Below are 15,100 nucleotides of genomic sequence, written 5' to 3' on the forward strand. Positions count from 1 at the left end.
TGACGGGTAGCCTATACAGAAAAGAGATAAATAATTCCCACTCTCAAATGAATTTAATACAAGTCAATTTCCCTCCTAAAAATAATAACAACAAAACACAACAGGAAATCACGCATTGCAAAAGTTTGAAATGTCAGTCATTTAGCTATTTTTATCCTTTTGAAGTTAAGGCATTAATGCTATGATCTTGGAAATTTCTTTGCAGTTTTACAACTTGAGGAAACTAATACGATATCAGCGTTAAATTTAGCAATGTGTATGTGACAAGTATACCAAGAGTGTCTGTTTGCAACAATGTTTCCAGCAAATTAGGGAAGAAGAAAAATCGATTGGGGAAGTGTATTAATTTTGCCAGTAATTCACAGTATTAATGCTACAGTTTTCCTGTACTACATAAGATAGCGTAGCTATTTATTATTACCTTTTTTCCCCCAGAGTTTGACATTTACAGAGAGTAACTACAACTTTGTAGATTCCAACGTCAGAATGCTACCGAAAGAAAAAGCAGAATACAATGATAACAATGATCTCATCTACAAGACAAACAAACAAACAAAAATTAAAACAGACAAACCAAAAATAAGAATATAGGTTTTTTATTCTTATTTGAATGCACTATGTCATTTTATATCAGTTTAGATGATGTTCTTACGACATTCTTACGACATATTTCAATATCCTTATCATTGATCTATCCTGTTTACATTGAATATTGTATTGTTTCTTTACGTCATCAGAATAATAGTTTTACTATGTAATGTATATTTCCTTTCATTGATACCATATTCATTATCTTTAATGCTGACATAAAACTTTGGAATGTTAGAGAACAAAGAATTTCAGCAAGTTATAAAAGGAATCCTTATTACTCGTGACTGATTCCATATCTCTATTAGATGTGTCGTATGATTATACGATTACCGCCACGTTTATTCGAATTTAACAGATTCGCACAGGTATGTTTATACATAACATAGATGTATATATATATATATATATATATATATATATATATATATATATAATGCCCTTTGTTCAAGATTATACAGGCTGTTATCATGTGAGTTCGAAAAGTTGTACACGGGGTATCCTTCGACCTGGTTTCCTCTTAAAATTATCCTATCCTACCAGAGTACCGATAAAAATTGTGTAAATAAAGGATAGTTAACCTTCAGCATGTTCAGGAAATGAAAATATCAGGAAAGAATTTCAATAAATCTTTTTTTTTTATCTCACATTGCGATAGTTACACAATGTGGAGTAATTGGTCTTTGCTCTTTGAGAATACGCCCAGTCTCTCAAATTTGATTTGTCTGTTTATGTGAATACAGTTAAAATGTTTGTCAGCTAATATTTACCTATCCCTTAATGCTGAGGCGGAAACACAAACTAGTTTGAGGGTGAGTTTAAAGTCCGGCGATATTGGCACGATTACTCAAACTTGCCAATATCCGGGTCATTTGGTTAGCGGTACACTCCTCTACCTCATACTAGATACAAATATCAGTTAATGAAAAAGAAAATAGATTTGAGTTCCATGCAAAACTCTACGGAATGACTCACTTCACAACACAAGCACACGCACACGTAAATCTACACGTATCACCCCCTATGGCTTGTTTTGCTGCTATCTATTCAACACTCACGCTTTGTAGAAATCTATCATTCATTGCTTTTTCTTACAAAGTTATAAGAAAACAGATAGTATACTGCAAATCATTACATCAAATCGTCACCTCACAAAGTAGGATTGGGAACAAGATAATACAACTTGTACGCGAGGACGTCTATCGTTGGAGCTGGAGTGTAGCTGAAGAATCAAATTGCTCGTAATGGTATCTTCCCAGAATTCTCCTTAAGGATTCTTCATATGACCCTATACACTAATTATGAGTACACCAATCCCAACACAATAGTGTTTGATTTCATATTCGAAAAGTGTATAGTTCCTAATGGGATCTATATCATTTCGCCATGGCAATGATGGTGAAGGAAACTTAAGGACGAAATAAAAAGAAAGATAGGAAACAGTGCCATGATAAATGTAGTGGCTAGATAGGATAATGATGATGCATTCCTTTTTAAAAAATGAATGCCATCACTTTGCTCGAAATGTTTTTTTTTTAATATTTCATGTTTTATAATGATTTACTAGAAACAAATAAGCAAATGACATTTTTTCGCTTTGTGCTGACACTCGCCAGACCATAACCCCCTAAACCCCCCCCCCCCCACACACACAAGGGAGCTTAATGAATGAAAATAGGTAGGCCTATAATTTAATGGGATGGTACGGTTTTTGTTTCCAATCGTTTATGATAACTTTTTAGGATGAAGAGAAATATCTTATGAAATATGGAGGAGCATATACTTTTAACAGGAATTCCAAGTTTATTTGATGAAAATTGGCTTTGAAATGGCTGAGATATCAAAAACAAAGCGATCGTAATAAAAGATGGATCGCTTCGTTTTTACTTTGTTTTTGGATCATTCTCCAGTTCTTGTCTCTGCAGGAATTAATGTAAAGGAGTAAAGACCAAACCCTTCATGCACTGACAACTAATGTCCTGGGGGGGCATTTCATGAAGCATTTTGTCCGACAAACTTGTCGGACAAATTTGCTATCAGCCAATCTGATGCAAGGATTTCAGTAGCTTGTAACAGTTTGTCAGAAAAATGTCCGACCTAAATGCTTCATGAAATGCCCCCCCCCCCCCCCCCTGGTGTGTTGAAGTGTACGGTTGATATTGCATTCGCTTTAAACTTGGATTGATATGACCATGTATTTTATACTCTTTCCTAAAATACATCGTATGTGTCCTATGACGCTCTGTATAATCTCACAAGATGAAATAACAGGTTTTTTTCCATTTTCGAGGCGATTTTATTTAGTCAAGACATCACATTTACAAACCTTTATAATGTCAAATATTCACAATTGTTATACTAGCGAATGTACTACAATGATGTAATCACAACATCGTGTATCTCTTTCCTCTGAATTTCAACAATCAACAACAACAAAAAATAATGCAGCGTGCAGATAAATTCCAGAGAGACAATTGAGAAAAAGGGTCAAAATTTACTAGTCTCATGAGTACTTCTTTTCTTTTTCACAATTTCACGTTCAAATTTCTTCTATCTCTTGTCACATTTGAAAATAAAAAAGAGTTGAGTAGTTGAGTGATAGTTAACTTGTATCAATAACTAGTACAATATAATGTATCTTTATACACATGTAACAGTATATCTAACAGTGTTACGTTTATGGGAAGCGCAAAATCATCATGGATAATTGCCATTGTTATTAATCACGATGGTTACCATCATTTGCTTTAACAAATCATTATTCTTTATCTTATATCCCGTGCAGATAACTATGATCAAAATTCTATATGGTATGAATATGAAAATTGTAAACGCTTTCGCCCATGAGGGTGCCATATCTGTGGCCTCAGGTGACAGGAGAGTCACTGCTTCCCATGCAATTGAGTATGTCATATCGAAGAGATTGTTACTATGTTATACAGTCACAGATAGTTAGAGGGCACCCAGATAAGTAAATCAATGCTATGAGAGTCTCTGTCCTCCAAAGCCCCTCACACAGAACCAAAATCACCTTTCAGAGAATGAAATTCAACCCAATAGTCATTTGAATCTTCTCAGTTTGTGGCAATCCGGCGAATTACAGCGACATATTTTACAAGTCAGATTACGTCAGAAGGGACTGTACCCAACATCTGAGGCTATCAAAAAACAAACAAAAATAGATAGGGTCTATTTGTTCCGAAATAAATCATTTGCTTCTACTCGACAGCTTAGATGGTCGACTATGTTCCACCCAAAAGACAAATTCTTCTAGTTTTATGGCGGACGTTAAGTGTTGAACACGATCATACTTTATCACAAAACTACAACAAAACCATATCATTTACGGTGACATCATAAACTAAATATCTGAATCTTTTTTAAGTAATGGAAGATTTAGAATAACAATATCATAAAAACATCCTTCAAGTTTCAATCTATTCAATTTCTACCTGAAGCTGAAGTAAGTGTTTGATCCCTTACGGATAGAACATTAACATGAGTAATGAATTCCACGGTAAACAACGTTTTCATGAGTAGTTTAAACGACACTTAATAAAAGTAGTGCACGTAGCTTGTAATACCATAAATCCATTGATAAGAGTAATAAACGAGAGTGACGTGTAGAACTTGGAAAATGGCGTTGTGGTCGAACACTCGCAGTGATTTTGGAAACAGTACATTGCTGGCTTTACGTTGGTTTCTGTTTATTGCTTTCTTATAATGTTTTAGACCACTACCACTATTGTGTCACCAAAACGGAAGTGTTCATTCCATGATCAAAGACAGAGTAAACACCTCGTTCATCGGCTGCCATAGTGACGTCACTACAAGAGCCTGAGTTAGGGAGGAAAAAGAAATGTATGTTAAAAGTCACAACAGTTTATTATGCTATAACAGATAATGTGAGTTAGACATAAGTGGATAAGTAAACAGCACCGATCAACGATCGAAATGGCCGAGTCATCATGAAAGGGATTGTCTTTACCTGGCCACGAGATGGCGCTATATCACATCTTCCCGAGGGTGATGTTTTTCCTCAGTTTATTGATATAAATTGGCTGGATGTTTTGCTTGGATTCAGGGAAAATATCAAACTTATTGCCTTGTTGAATCGTGTATTAATTTTTATTAAGCATATGATTTATACTAATCGTAAAATTGGAAGAGCTCCAACCTGTGAAGAAATATGTAGGGCAATTACCACCTCAAAACAGTTTGAATACGAAAAAGGAACATTAAAGGATAAATTGACATTACACAACGCGAAATTTGAAAACTATACTTCATGAAATACCGGGTTTAACTATTGCATCTTGTTAAGATATACATTTTTTGTATTTACCTCAGTGAATCTATCTAGAATGATTCGAATCTCCTGTGTTTTCAGCTTTGCCCGCTCCACTTGTTTATTTTCTCTAATCCTCATATCATTAAAACTTAATCAAATACTATTTGGTTATGAATCTCCAGTTACATAAGACCCTGCGAGATATCAGTCATTATGATGTTCATAACTGGTGAATAGGATACATCTTAAAGATTTTGAAAGTCCATCACCTCCCAAGTTTTTTGTATTTGTTTTAGATAAAATCTTTATTCAGACTGGTGACTCCTTTCCTCGAGTAGGAAGGCTGAGTGTCTTAGAATTATGTATATTCCATTTCTGTATGAGGTGTTTATTGTACATTCATGAATCATGTCAAATGTGTACAATTTATGTATGTTTCATCTATGCTACTTTGCACACAACCTTTTGTTTTCCGTTAAACATTGTATTATAGTTATATTTTGTGTCATTACAATCTAACAATTTCATTTGATTTGTCTGAATAAAGGCTATAAAAAGCGTCCAAAATTTTTTTTTTCATACATTGCAGTAATGCAAGTTCAGTTTATTGGGTTTGAATTTGTGACGGGGGCGAAAAATGTTAACGTTTAAGATAATAAAATGGTGCATCATTGATATGATAACATTTGATGTTCTTGCAAAGAAAGGAAAAAAAAGAAAAAAGAAGAAGAAGAAACGATTACATAGATTCCTATTCTCGATGTAATCATTTAAGACATGAAAGACGTGTCTATCTCAAAATGTTTAGTTTAAGTAAAGAGTTATGTGTGGTGTATTATGTGGGTTGTATTATTTCCCTATTTATTTCTAATTTGTTTTGTTTTGCAAAGAAAAACCAAAAAAATCGCTTCATGAGCTACGAGAACTTCGCCATATTTTTTTTATAAGCTTTTCATTTCTATCCCGATGAGAATGACCCTTACGTTAACCTACCAGTGAGTCTTCTTGAAACTCGAATGAGTCCGAGCCAATAGGGCTGCCATTCAGAGTGACTTGAGTTGGGGGCTGAAGCAGTCCGAATATATTAATGGTATCCATGACAAGATCGTCCATCAGGTTCGCAGTACTCGTTGGTCTCTGCGTCATGGTGGCTGAAAGTAAGCCCTGCAAAAGAAGCACAAAATCATTAACGGTAACGGTTGAAGTGCCTATAATGAAAACAGAAACGCACACAAACATACACACATTATATATATATATATATATATATATATATATATATGTGTGTGTGTGTGTGTGTGGATGTGATTCAGCAGTACAAGCGAGAAGAACACTTTCTGCTTATTCTTGCTCTATCTAATTTCATCGTGAAAAAGAGCCTGATATTGAATAAAATTGAAATAATAACGGAAATATATATATTACGATTACTTACATATTCCATAATAAATAAATAGATACATGAATAGATAAATAAATAAATGAATAAATAAATAAATAAATATATATATATATATATATATATATATATAATGTATATACATATATATATATATATATATATATAATGTATATACATATATATATATATATATATACATATACATATACATATACATATATATATGAGCTGCAACATTTTTGGTATACATAACATCTTTTCTCTATTGATATTTTGTTCTCAACATTAATCGTATGAAATCAATTATGTCGGTAGACATTGTCACATTGTCTCATGAACCTCTGAAGACCAATGACTAAACAGGATTTAAAAAGTGAAATGAAAATAATTATCGAAGTCTTATCTTTATCATAATAATTATGACATACAATTAGACTATGGTATAGTGATATCCTACAATTGCACGTACAATGACGACTGTTGTAAGAAAAAAAAAGAACAGCATTCAAGTTATCATTGTGATGAATACTTTCGCCACTGTTATCATTATTATATCTGTCAAGTGATACATACCTCTGAGAATGTGTAGGAAAACATGAAGTAATCTCCGTTTTCGATGGAACCTGAGAAGGACAGAAAGAAGCAAGGAAAGAATGCAAATTCGCTAACCTCGCTTAAAAATATATTTGTGACTTATCTCGGCGATAATGTTATCATGGTAGTTAAGAAATATTTTATGTTGTTGGTACTAGACAAGTTATACTTCAACGACTCATTGCGATGATGATCATTTGCTAACACTTTATTAACTTAATATCTGCTCCCTGTTCATCATTCTACTGCCTGTCAAATCATCGCAGCTCTAGACGTGTAAATCACACAATCACGTGCAGCAGCAATGTCGGTGATAGTGGTTGCCTTGTGACACAGTGGATAATCCCGGGGCTCTTAGAACTGAGATTCTGGGTTCTATCCAACCAGCGCGTTTAGCGTCATGAAACATTAGATCCCTTATGCTCCAGGATTCCGTTCATGAAGTCATCACAATAGATAAAAGTATTTACATAAATCTCAGAATGGCCAAAGTAGCTCATATGAGGCCATGAAACACTTTCAGATATAATTCAAATCCATTTCACGAAGCCTCTCAATAAGTGTGTCTTATGAGCGAAAAGTCTCTCATTTAGACTTTCCTGAAACGGACCCCAGGAGTGTGAAATGGGTTGGGTTACCAGCCATGTTGGGAAGTGAAGAATAGCAGGACCCTCTTAAAAAACAATAATATATATATATATATATATATATATATATATATATATATATACACATATATAAGAGGATAGATACGTAAGCTCATGACGTCATTGCCATTGTCTGGCTATACCCATATTCTGAAACAGAGATTGAACTTAGAAATGTAGAGAAGTTCCTCATCATGGGCAGCGTCTGCCCCACATTCTGCTTCTACCATGCATAAGGCGCTGTCTCATAGTGGATACGACTCCTGACTACCAATCGGAGTTTGATTACCGCCAAGTGCTTACGTCAGTGGACGATATGGTTTTACCCACCATGTCCTCCTCGACCCACGTGTATGTGTGCCTGGCAATGCTAGAATGATAATAATGACAGCGCCTTCTGTTAGAGCAGTATGCAACACTGAAGAGGCTACCCTGGATAATTAGATCTGATTCTGACTCTGATTCTGGTTACGATTACGATTACGATCACGATCATGATCAAGATCAAGATCAAGATCAAGATCATGATCATAATTATAATTATGATTATGATTAACGAATCAATACGTTGCCTACCAATGGACACTCCATCATCCCAAAAGAGCTCTCCTGATGCCTCCATGAACTCGTCAAGAGAAATTATCAGTCCGAATGGATTTTTCCGACTTTCAGGAGGAAGCAGAAGATGAAGAAGAAGAAAAAGAAGTAATGAGGAAATCATCAGGCAGTGTACCCAGGCCTGATGAAAATTTATATAGAAGATCCTTTTGATTTGTGCATTTGAACAACGTAAAACTACAACCAGTTACACATTTAAGTAAACTTTTTCTTTATCTGGATGGAAAACAAAAACAACATCAATAATTAAGATGATATAAGGTAATGTTAAATACCTCATTGACATGCTTTGGGAATGATGAATATCCATATATTAATGTACAAACTCTTTCAAAGGGATTTTAGCTATGTGGGAGAAAAATATAGTTAAGATAACATTTTTCTTTTCTTAATTCAGTAATATTATTATGATTATGTTGACGTTAAAAATTATAAAGGAAATTAAACCAAATTTTCCTGTTCAAGAATTTATTCCTTTTGAAAGTTCAAGCTTTATGTTTAAATTTTGTAACAATATTCTTCCTGACATATTTCACAATCAATTCATTCTGATTGTTCCATCATAATGAAAACACAAGGCTCAATATTTATATTTTATAATTGCCCTACTCTTTGGAATACCCTTCTCCAATCAATCAAGAGTAATAAGACTTTAAGTCAATTCAAAATGCTTTATAAGAAAATGATGAAATGTACCTCAAACTTTTAGTATAAGTATGCATTCTTTCCATCTAAGCCTCTCTTAGTCTCTTTGAATTGTACCTTCGACATTAGTTTTATCATTTGAATTGGTGTGATTATTGCTCAGTTGAAATGTAAAAAAAAATATTGTTTACAGGGGATCTTTTCTAACAAGCCTCCTGTGAGTTTTGTATGATCCCTCCATTCAAAATGTATGAATTGTAGCAAGGCAATACTATTGTGTTTTGAATTTTGTAAATGTTATGTTGTTTAATTGGAAATAAATGAATGAATGGATCATTTCATTTGATTGATTAAACTAATATCGCGGGATTTGAATTGACATCCATTTCTACATAAGGAGAAGCTCACAACTTACGCAATGTCGATATGATATCATTTTCAGTCGAACTAAACACAACAAACATGTCTTAAACAATATCTATAAAATCATTGAATAAAGTTATAAATTTGTTCAAAACATCTATTTTCTTTCTCCTAAGATGTTTTAATGCAAATGTTGCTATTACAATATTCTATCATGTTCATCAAAGTATTAATAATTAATGATTATAAATCAATAATGTATACAATCCTTCCTATTATTAATGTAAGTAAAAGAAAGATAACACGTACGCAAAATCACCTTCTGGATGGACATAAAGACGTTATACACAGGTTGTCGCTGAGGCAGGTTTGATTGTACGTAGTTACAGCAAGTAAAACACAAATGCGCAAAAAAAAAAGTAATACATGCATTTTGTTTTATGTGTGTGTGTGTGGGGGGGGGGGGGCGTTCAACAAACTGTACAGCCATTATAATTAGATATTATTATATCTATTTCAAATGCACTGACATAGAAAATGTGAGATGTTTCCAAACATAGAGCGTAATCATGTGTTTGTATAGGAAAGTGTTGGAATAAGTGTTCTCACACGATTTCGATAAAAAAACACACATATTAGTTTATTCACTTCGCATGTTTGCTTACACCCCTTCCTTATAGTCTTATACCTGTTCATGGTACAGTTCGCTGGTTTTTGCGTTGGAATGATATTGCCACCTCTGACATGCAAATTGATGTGATCGAGGGGAGCGTCTAAATCGACACCACTGCCCAATTCAACACTGGTTTCTGGGACCTCAGTTCCCTGTAACAAGAATTTATTCAAACAAGAAAATATTTCTTTCTTATTATCCTTATTGTTGTTGTCCATTGCGTGTTACGGATGCATAGAATAAAGGAGAATAGCCAAAGATTTTGCAAGCAAGAGTGTATCGTCAAAATAGCTACTCCATCCATCCTCAACAGTCACATGCTGTGTAGCTCAGTGGCTTTTGTTAGGATAAGGTTAAAAAAAGTAAGATACACTATAAGTGTCACTCGGATGGTAACGCCGCTATTTTGAAGTTATATGTGATGGACATAAATGTTGTTATTATTTTCTGACATCTGCATTTTCCACTTCATAATTTTGCCTTTCTCTAATACTGTGAATTTTATGAAAGAGTCATTTTACATAAATTTCTGGGAATCCGCGCTCTACAAGCAATGTTTCTGTGTGAATGCCTTATAATTCAGTTCTATTAAACTCTTTCAACTCTTTTTCAACACTTTGCACATTCAATTCTTGATGTGTTTGACATTCTCATACAGAAAATGCAGAATACTAAGCAAAAAACAAACAAACAAACAAATAAGATCACGATTATGTAAGACGAAAAAAAAAACATATTCAGATAAGTATAGCTACTCCAAACTATTGGGAAATGAAAACCAAATTATATTTACCTATGTATAAACAGTAGCTGGGTCCATTGTAATATTCATAACTTTCTTAGAATAGCGAAGGAAAACAGACACGAAAGGGGAAACTATACCGTACCAATCATTGTTAGATCAACTTACGGTGTAATAATCAAACCAACGAGCCCGCGGGAAGTACGCTCTGACAGAAAGGGCGTCCTGAAAAAAAAAAGAAATATGTAATTTATCTACGAATAGAATGATAATGTTTATACATTTATTCTATCTTATCTATACGATCAGTTTTAACCCTTTTACAGTATGTGCCTAAGCACTTAAGCTTGATTCGTAAACCTGTTTGTATTGTATTAAGTCCATCCAACTTGTTTAGTTGCATATTTACAAGCCACCAAGGTGTAGCAACTCGTTACAGTGTTTACAGGAGGCCACGATGACACAATGCATTGTGAAAACCAAAGTCAATATAGAATAAAGCGAAAATCATTATGAAGAGAGAAAATTTGTGGTGAACTAAACAACTAATCTGGTACGCGTTTCTGCGATGTCAATGTACAAACATTACACGTGCTTCATTGTTCAAAACATGATTATATTTCACGTGTATGCTTCATTGTTCAAAACACGAGATGGAATGAAAACAAAATACGTCCGTGCTTTGAAATGGTATTACATCGAAATTGTTAGGGAGATATTGCTAATATTTAATCCGAACATCTGCAACACTAAAATTGAAACAAACAGAAACTTCTTCAAGATTTATTAATCTATTCATTTGCATGTATTTAATTATTTATTTATCTATCTATCTATCTATCTATCTATCTATCTATCTATCTATCATTTTTTAATTTCTTTTGATTATTTTTTTTTTTTTTTTGGTGTTAAATACTCAACAATGGGAACACTTTGGTATAGATATCAAGGCTCCGGGCTCTTGGTAATACACAGAGAGTTCTCGTGATTCAAAACATGCCTGCCCCTTACATGCCTTATATCCATATTTGGACTCTTTGTTTCATATGCAATCATTATTTCGAATGAAGTGTATATTAAACGATAGCAGAATGTATACTAAGGACGCTGCGTTTTTTGCGAAATGGGTGAAATTGGTGTTCATTATCAATACTGTACTTGCTACGATACCTGTTCTAGTACGGGAGAGATAAGTAAGGCTGATCCCCACATAAACTGTCTGTCGATTCCCCATGCAACACTGTCAGACGAAAACCTGAAAAAGAAATCATGAAAACGATAGTGATAGTAATGATTATAATGATGATTCTAAAGGCTATTGTGATTGTAATGATAATAACCATCGATCTTCATCATTACAATAATGATAATGATAATGATAATGACAATGACAATGATTCTGATAAAGATAATGATCTTAAAAACAACAGTTTTGATTCTAGGGAGAGGGATGTAGGGGTATTGTTAGAGTAAAACGACAAAGGTCTTAGCAATGAGCTTTACACTGTTCAGTTCAATTCAATTCAATTCAATTCAATTCAATTCAATTCAATTCAATTCAATTCAACTCAATAGTTTATTTATTTCTATCAAAGAAGAACAAGAAAACGTGATTCAAAGCGGTTAAAGTTGTCAATTTGACTTTCATTCATCTGATAAGAACAGTTCGTCGGATACAATATCAAATATATGCACGAATGACACTGTCATGGCAACAAACATGGTAGCAAATAACATGATATATGTTTCCTAAATCGAATATAGACGTAGTTTCGTAATAAAAAAAAATGACGTTGACTTCATTGTATTATCAGTTTGAGCTTGATAATATTGTGTTGTTTCTTTAATGCACAACCATTCTTGACTGGTACTACCTGTTCGCATTTTCTTCAATCTTCCCAATCATGCGATTTTTTCTTCTTTTTATGAGTATGCAACTGTCGCGGAAAGTTTAGCTGTCTAGTGTCAAGTACAGTTCATTTTTTTCTTTTAACATCGAACATTATTCTATAGTTTCCTATACATAATAATTATGTTTACCGGATTGGCTCCCCATACATCAACGTATCACCTTCAAAATCCTCCTTATTGTTACAAGATATGTAATAATCTTGCTCCATGTTATCTTAAAGACTTAATTTCTTTCCGCTCCTCCACTTCACTCTCCAACTATCACATGGTCCCCGCACCCGTACCCGCTGTGTTGATAGGGCTTTTTCTGTTATTTCCCCGTCTCTTTGATATAAACTCCTTCTCTATTTTCGTATTGCTTAAAATGTTGATAAGTTCAAGTGATAGGGCTTTTTCTGTTATTTCCCCGTCTCTTTGATATAAAATCCTTCTCTATTTTCGTATTGCTTAAAATGTTGAAGTTCAAGTCATTATTGAAAACGTATCTGTTTACTCAACTTTAATTCTGTTGTTGTTGTTGCTGTTGTTGTAATATGTTCATGTATATAATGCTGTATTTTATTTCAATGTCATACTTCTTTTTTCCAGATCGATGCGCTTAGAAACATCAGCATTAAGCGCTATATAAACGCTATTCATTATCATTATCATTTACCACATAAAAAAGTGTTTAATAAAATGCATTCAGGTGAAATATGTCTCACGTGATACATCACAAGGTCACATGTGTAGAAAAGGTTACGTCGTGACGCCGATGCAGCGAATTCGGCAGGATGTGTCTGAATACATTGTATCAAAACCCTGCACACGGAGTTAATATACGTCGAAGATGTTGAAATCACTTCTCTACAATTATCAATTGACTATGTTCATGTTGTTACAAAGTCTCGAAACTAGGACATAAATCCTTTCTTCGTTTTTTATCTCTTTTTAGGCTTTCTAATTTGGTTATTGGCCTAATGTATACATTTTTTACCTCGGTCGTTTCTAGCAGGAGACGAAGTACATATGCCTACTCGTTGAGAAAACTTGTGAACACTATCCCTTTTCTTGTGTCGGCTAACATTAGTTTACCAACTTATTCAGAAACCATCAAACACATAGATTTACATGCAGGTTGAGGTGTCGATAGGTGTGTTGGTAAGTAGCATTCGTCCGTGTGTGTGTGTGTGTGTGTGTGTGTGTGTGTGTGTGTGTGTGTGTGTGAGTGTGCGTGCGGGATGATATCGAGGACATGATTTGAGAACGCGCTTGAGTTTATTAGGGCATTAAGAACATCAGCCATAGATCAGTTCGAATATTCTGATAACGGTGATGATAATACGATAATAATCAACTTCCTCAGTATAACTTAGATAGTGATTACAAAAAAAAGATGATAATTAAAAGAGAACAAAAGTGCTGAAAAACACATTTTACTGGTGCTAAGCATAATCATAACAGTTCAAATATTGATTTTAGGAATGATGATATGGATGAGGATAACAGCAATAACGGCTGTAATAATTACAAATTAAAGCAAACTAATGATCATATTCGTGAAAGTAACGACAGTCGTGATATCTATGATGACGACTTCCAGCTGACTTCAATCATGCTGATAATGATGATATAAGAGAACGTATCAAAATGCCTTTTACGCACTCATGCATGAGAGAACGAATCACTGTTGAGCCACTCGTATGTGCGTGGTAGAACAAAGTGTAGAGGTAAGGTAGAAGGCGGTATCTGATACGAAGTACACTGCCGATATCCTCAGCGAAGTCCTTTCCGTAGAAAGCCGGGTGTTGCGGCTGCAGAGGTATGATGAGACAACACAGCGAACAAGATTGTTTGAAAGATTTCGTCACTATAAACGGAAATTTGCTTTAATGCAGTGCCATTGTAGTTCGGTAGGAGTCGGTCTGAGAGTATTTTGTGTTTAGAGTTGAATTTTCTTTTTCTTTCACAGACAGTTTCATCAATACCAGCGGTCTGTGCACACATATACATAATTATTCTGATCATTTTGAATAGGTGATAACGGAGACAATGACACTCACAACAAAGAACTGTATATAGCAAACTCTGAAATTATGAGGACATTAAAGGTTTTGAATGATATTGGTACGACCATCACAAACAAAGCGTCAATATGCCTCTTTTCAAGGTTTGAGATGCTGCTCTTTCTGTGACCCTTAAAGCACAAAATGGATTATGTGTTCCCCTAAAGTCGTGAAGTATAGTCCATAGGCCAACCCAGTCTTTAAGTAGTTACAATTCAATAATTCTACTCTTTGAACTTTCATATGATTAATATGAGAGTACTGAGTGGGATCATAATTATGAGATTACTAATAATGACATACTTTTATAAAGCTATAAAAGAGAAAATCACACAGAGCATAATGTTAGCTCTACTTTACACACACACAAACACACACACACACACCTATGTTTATACCGCATGATCATATTACACTGTATAATGTAGTGTGTATGTGTATGTGTGTGTGTATATAGTGAGAGGGGTGCAGACAAAGGGTTCTTGAATATGGACTTTGCACATTAAAGGTATTATTTACTATTTGCAGATAAAACAAAAACTCAGCTTTAGTGCTTCAAAACCAAACTCAGTTTTAGTGCT

General features: G+C 34.1%; 1 protein-coding gene across 1 annotated transcript in view; it reads right to left on the reverse strand.

The window, feature by feature from the left end:
• Window positions 1–4,356: 4,356 nt before the first annotated feature.
• The window catches only part of LOC139732314 (maltase-glucoamylase-like), a 59,766-nt gene continuing 49,022 nt past the window's right edge, over window positions 4,357–15,100 (reverse strand). Inside the window, 8 exon segments of the mRNA XM_071643184.1 lie at window positions 4,357–4,425; window positions 5,873–6,043; window positions 6,855–6,904; window positions 8,099–8,187; window positions 9,837–9,973; window positions 10,732–10,788; window positions 11,734–11,818; window positions 14,119–14,267. Of these exon segments, the coding sequence (XP_071499285.1) occupies window positions 4,357–4,425; window positions 5,873–6,043; window positions 6,855–6,904; window positions 8,099–8,187; window positions 9,837–9,973; window positions 10,732–10,788; window positions 11,734–11,818; window positions 14,119–14,267 (807 nt within the window).

The sequence above is a fragment of the Diadema antillarum genome, unplaced genomic scaffold (genome assembly GCF_040938485.1).
Source record: "Diadema antillarum isolate AM-2024a unplaced genomic scaffold, OU_Dant_1.0 seq00000413_RagTag, whole genome shotgun sequence".
Classification (NCBI taxonomy): domain Eukaryota; kingdom Metazoa; phylum Echinodermata; class Echinoidea; order Diadematoida; family Diadematidae; genus Diadema; species Diadema antillarum.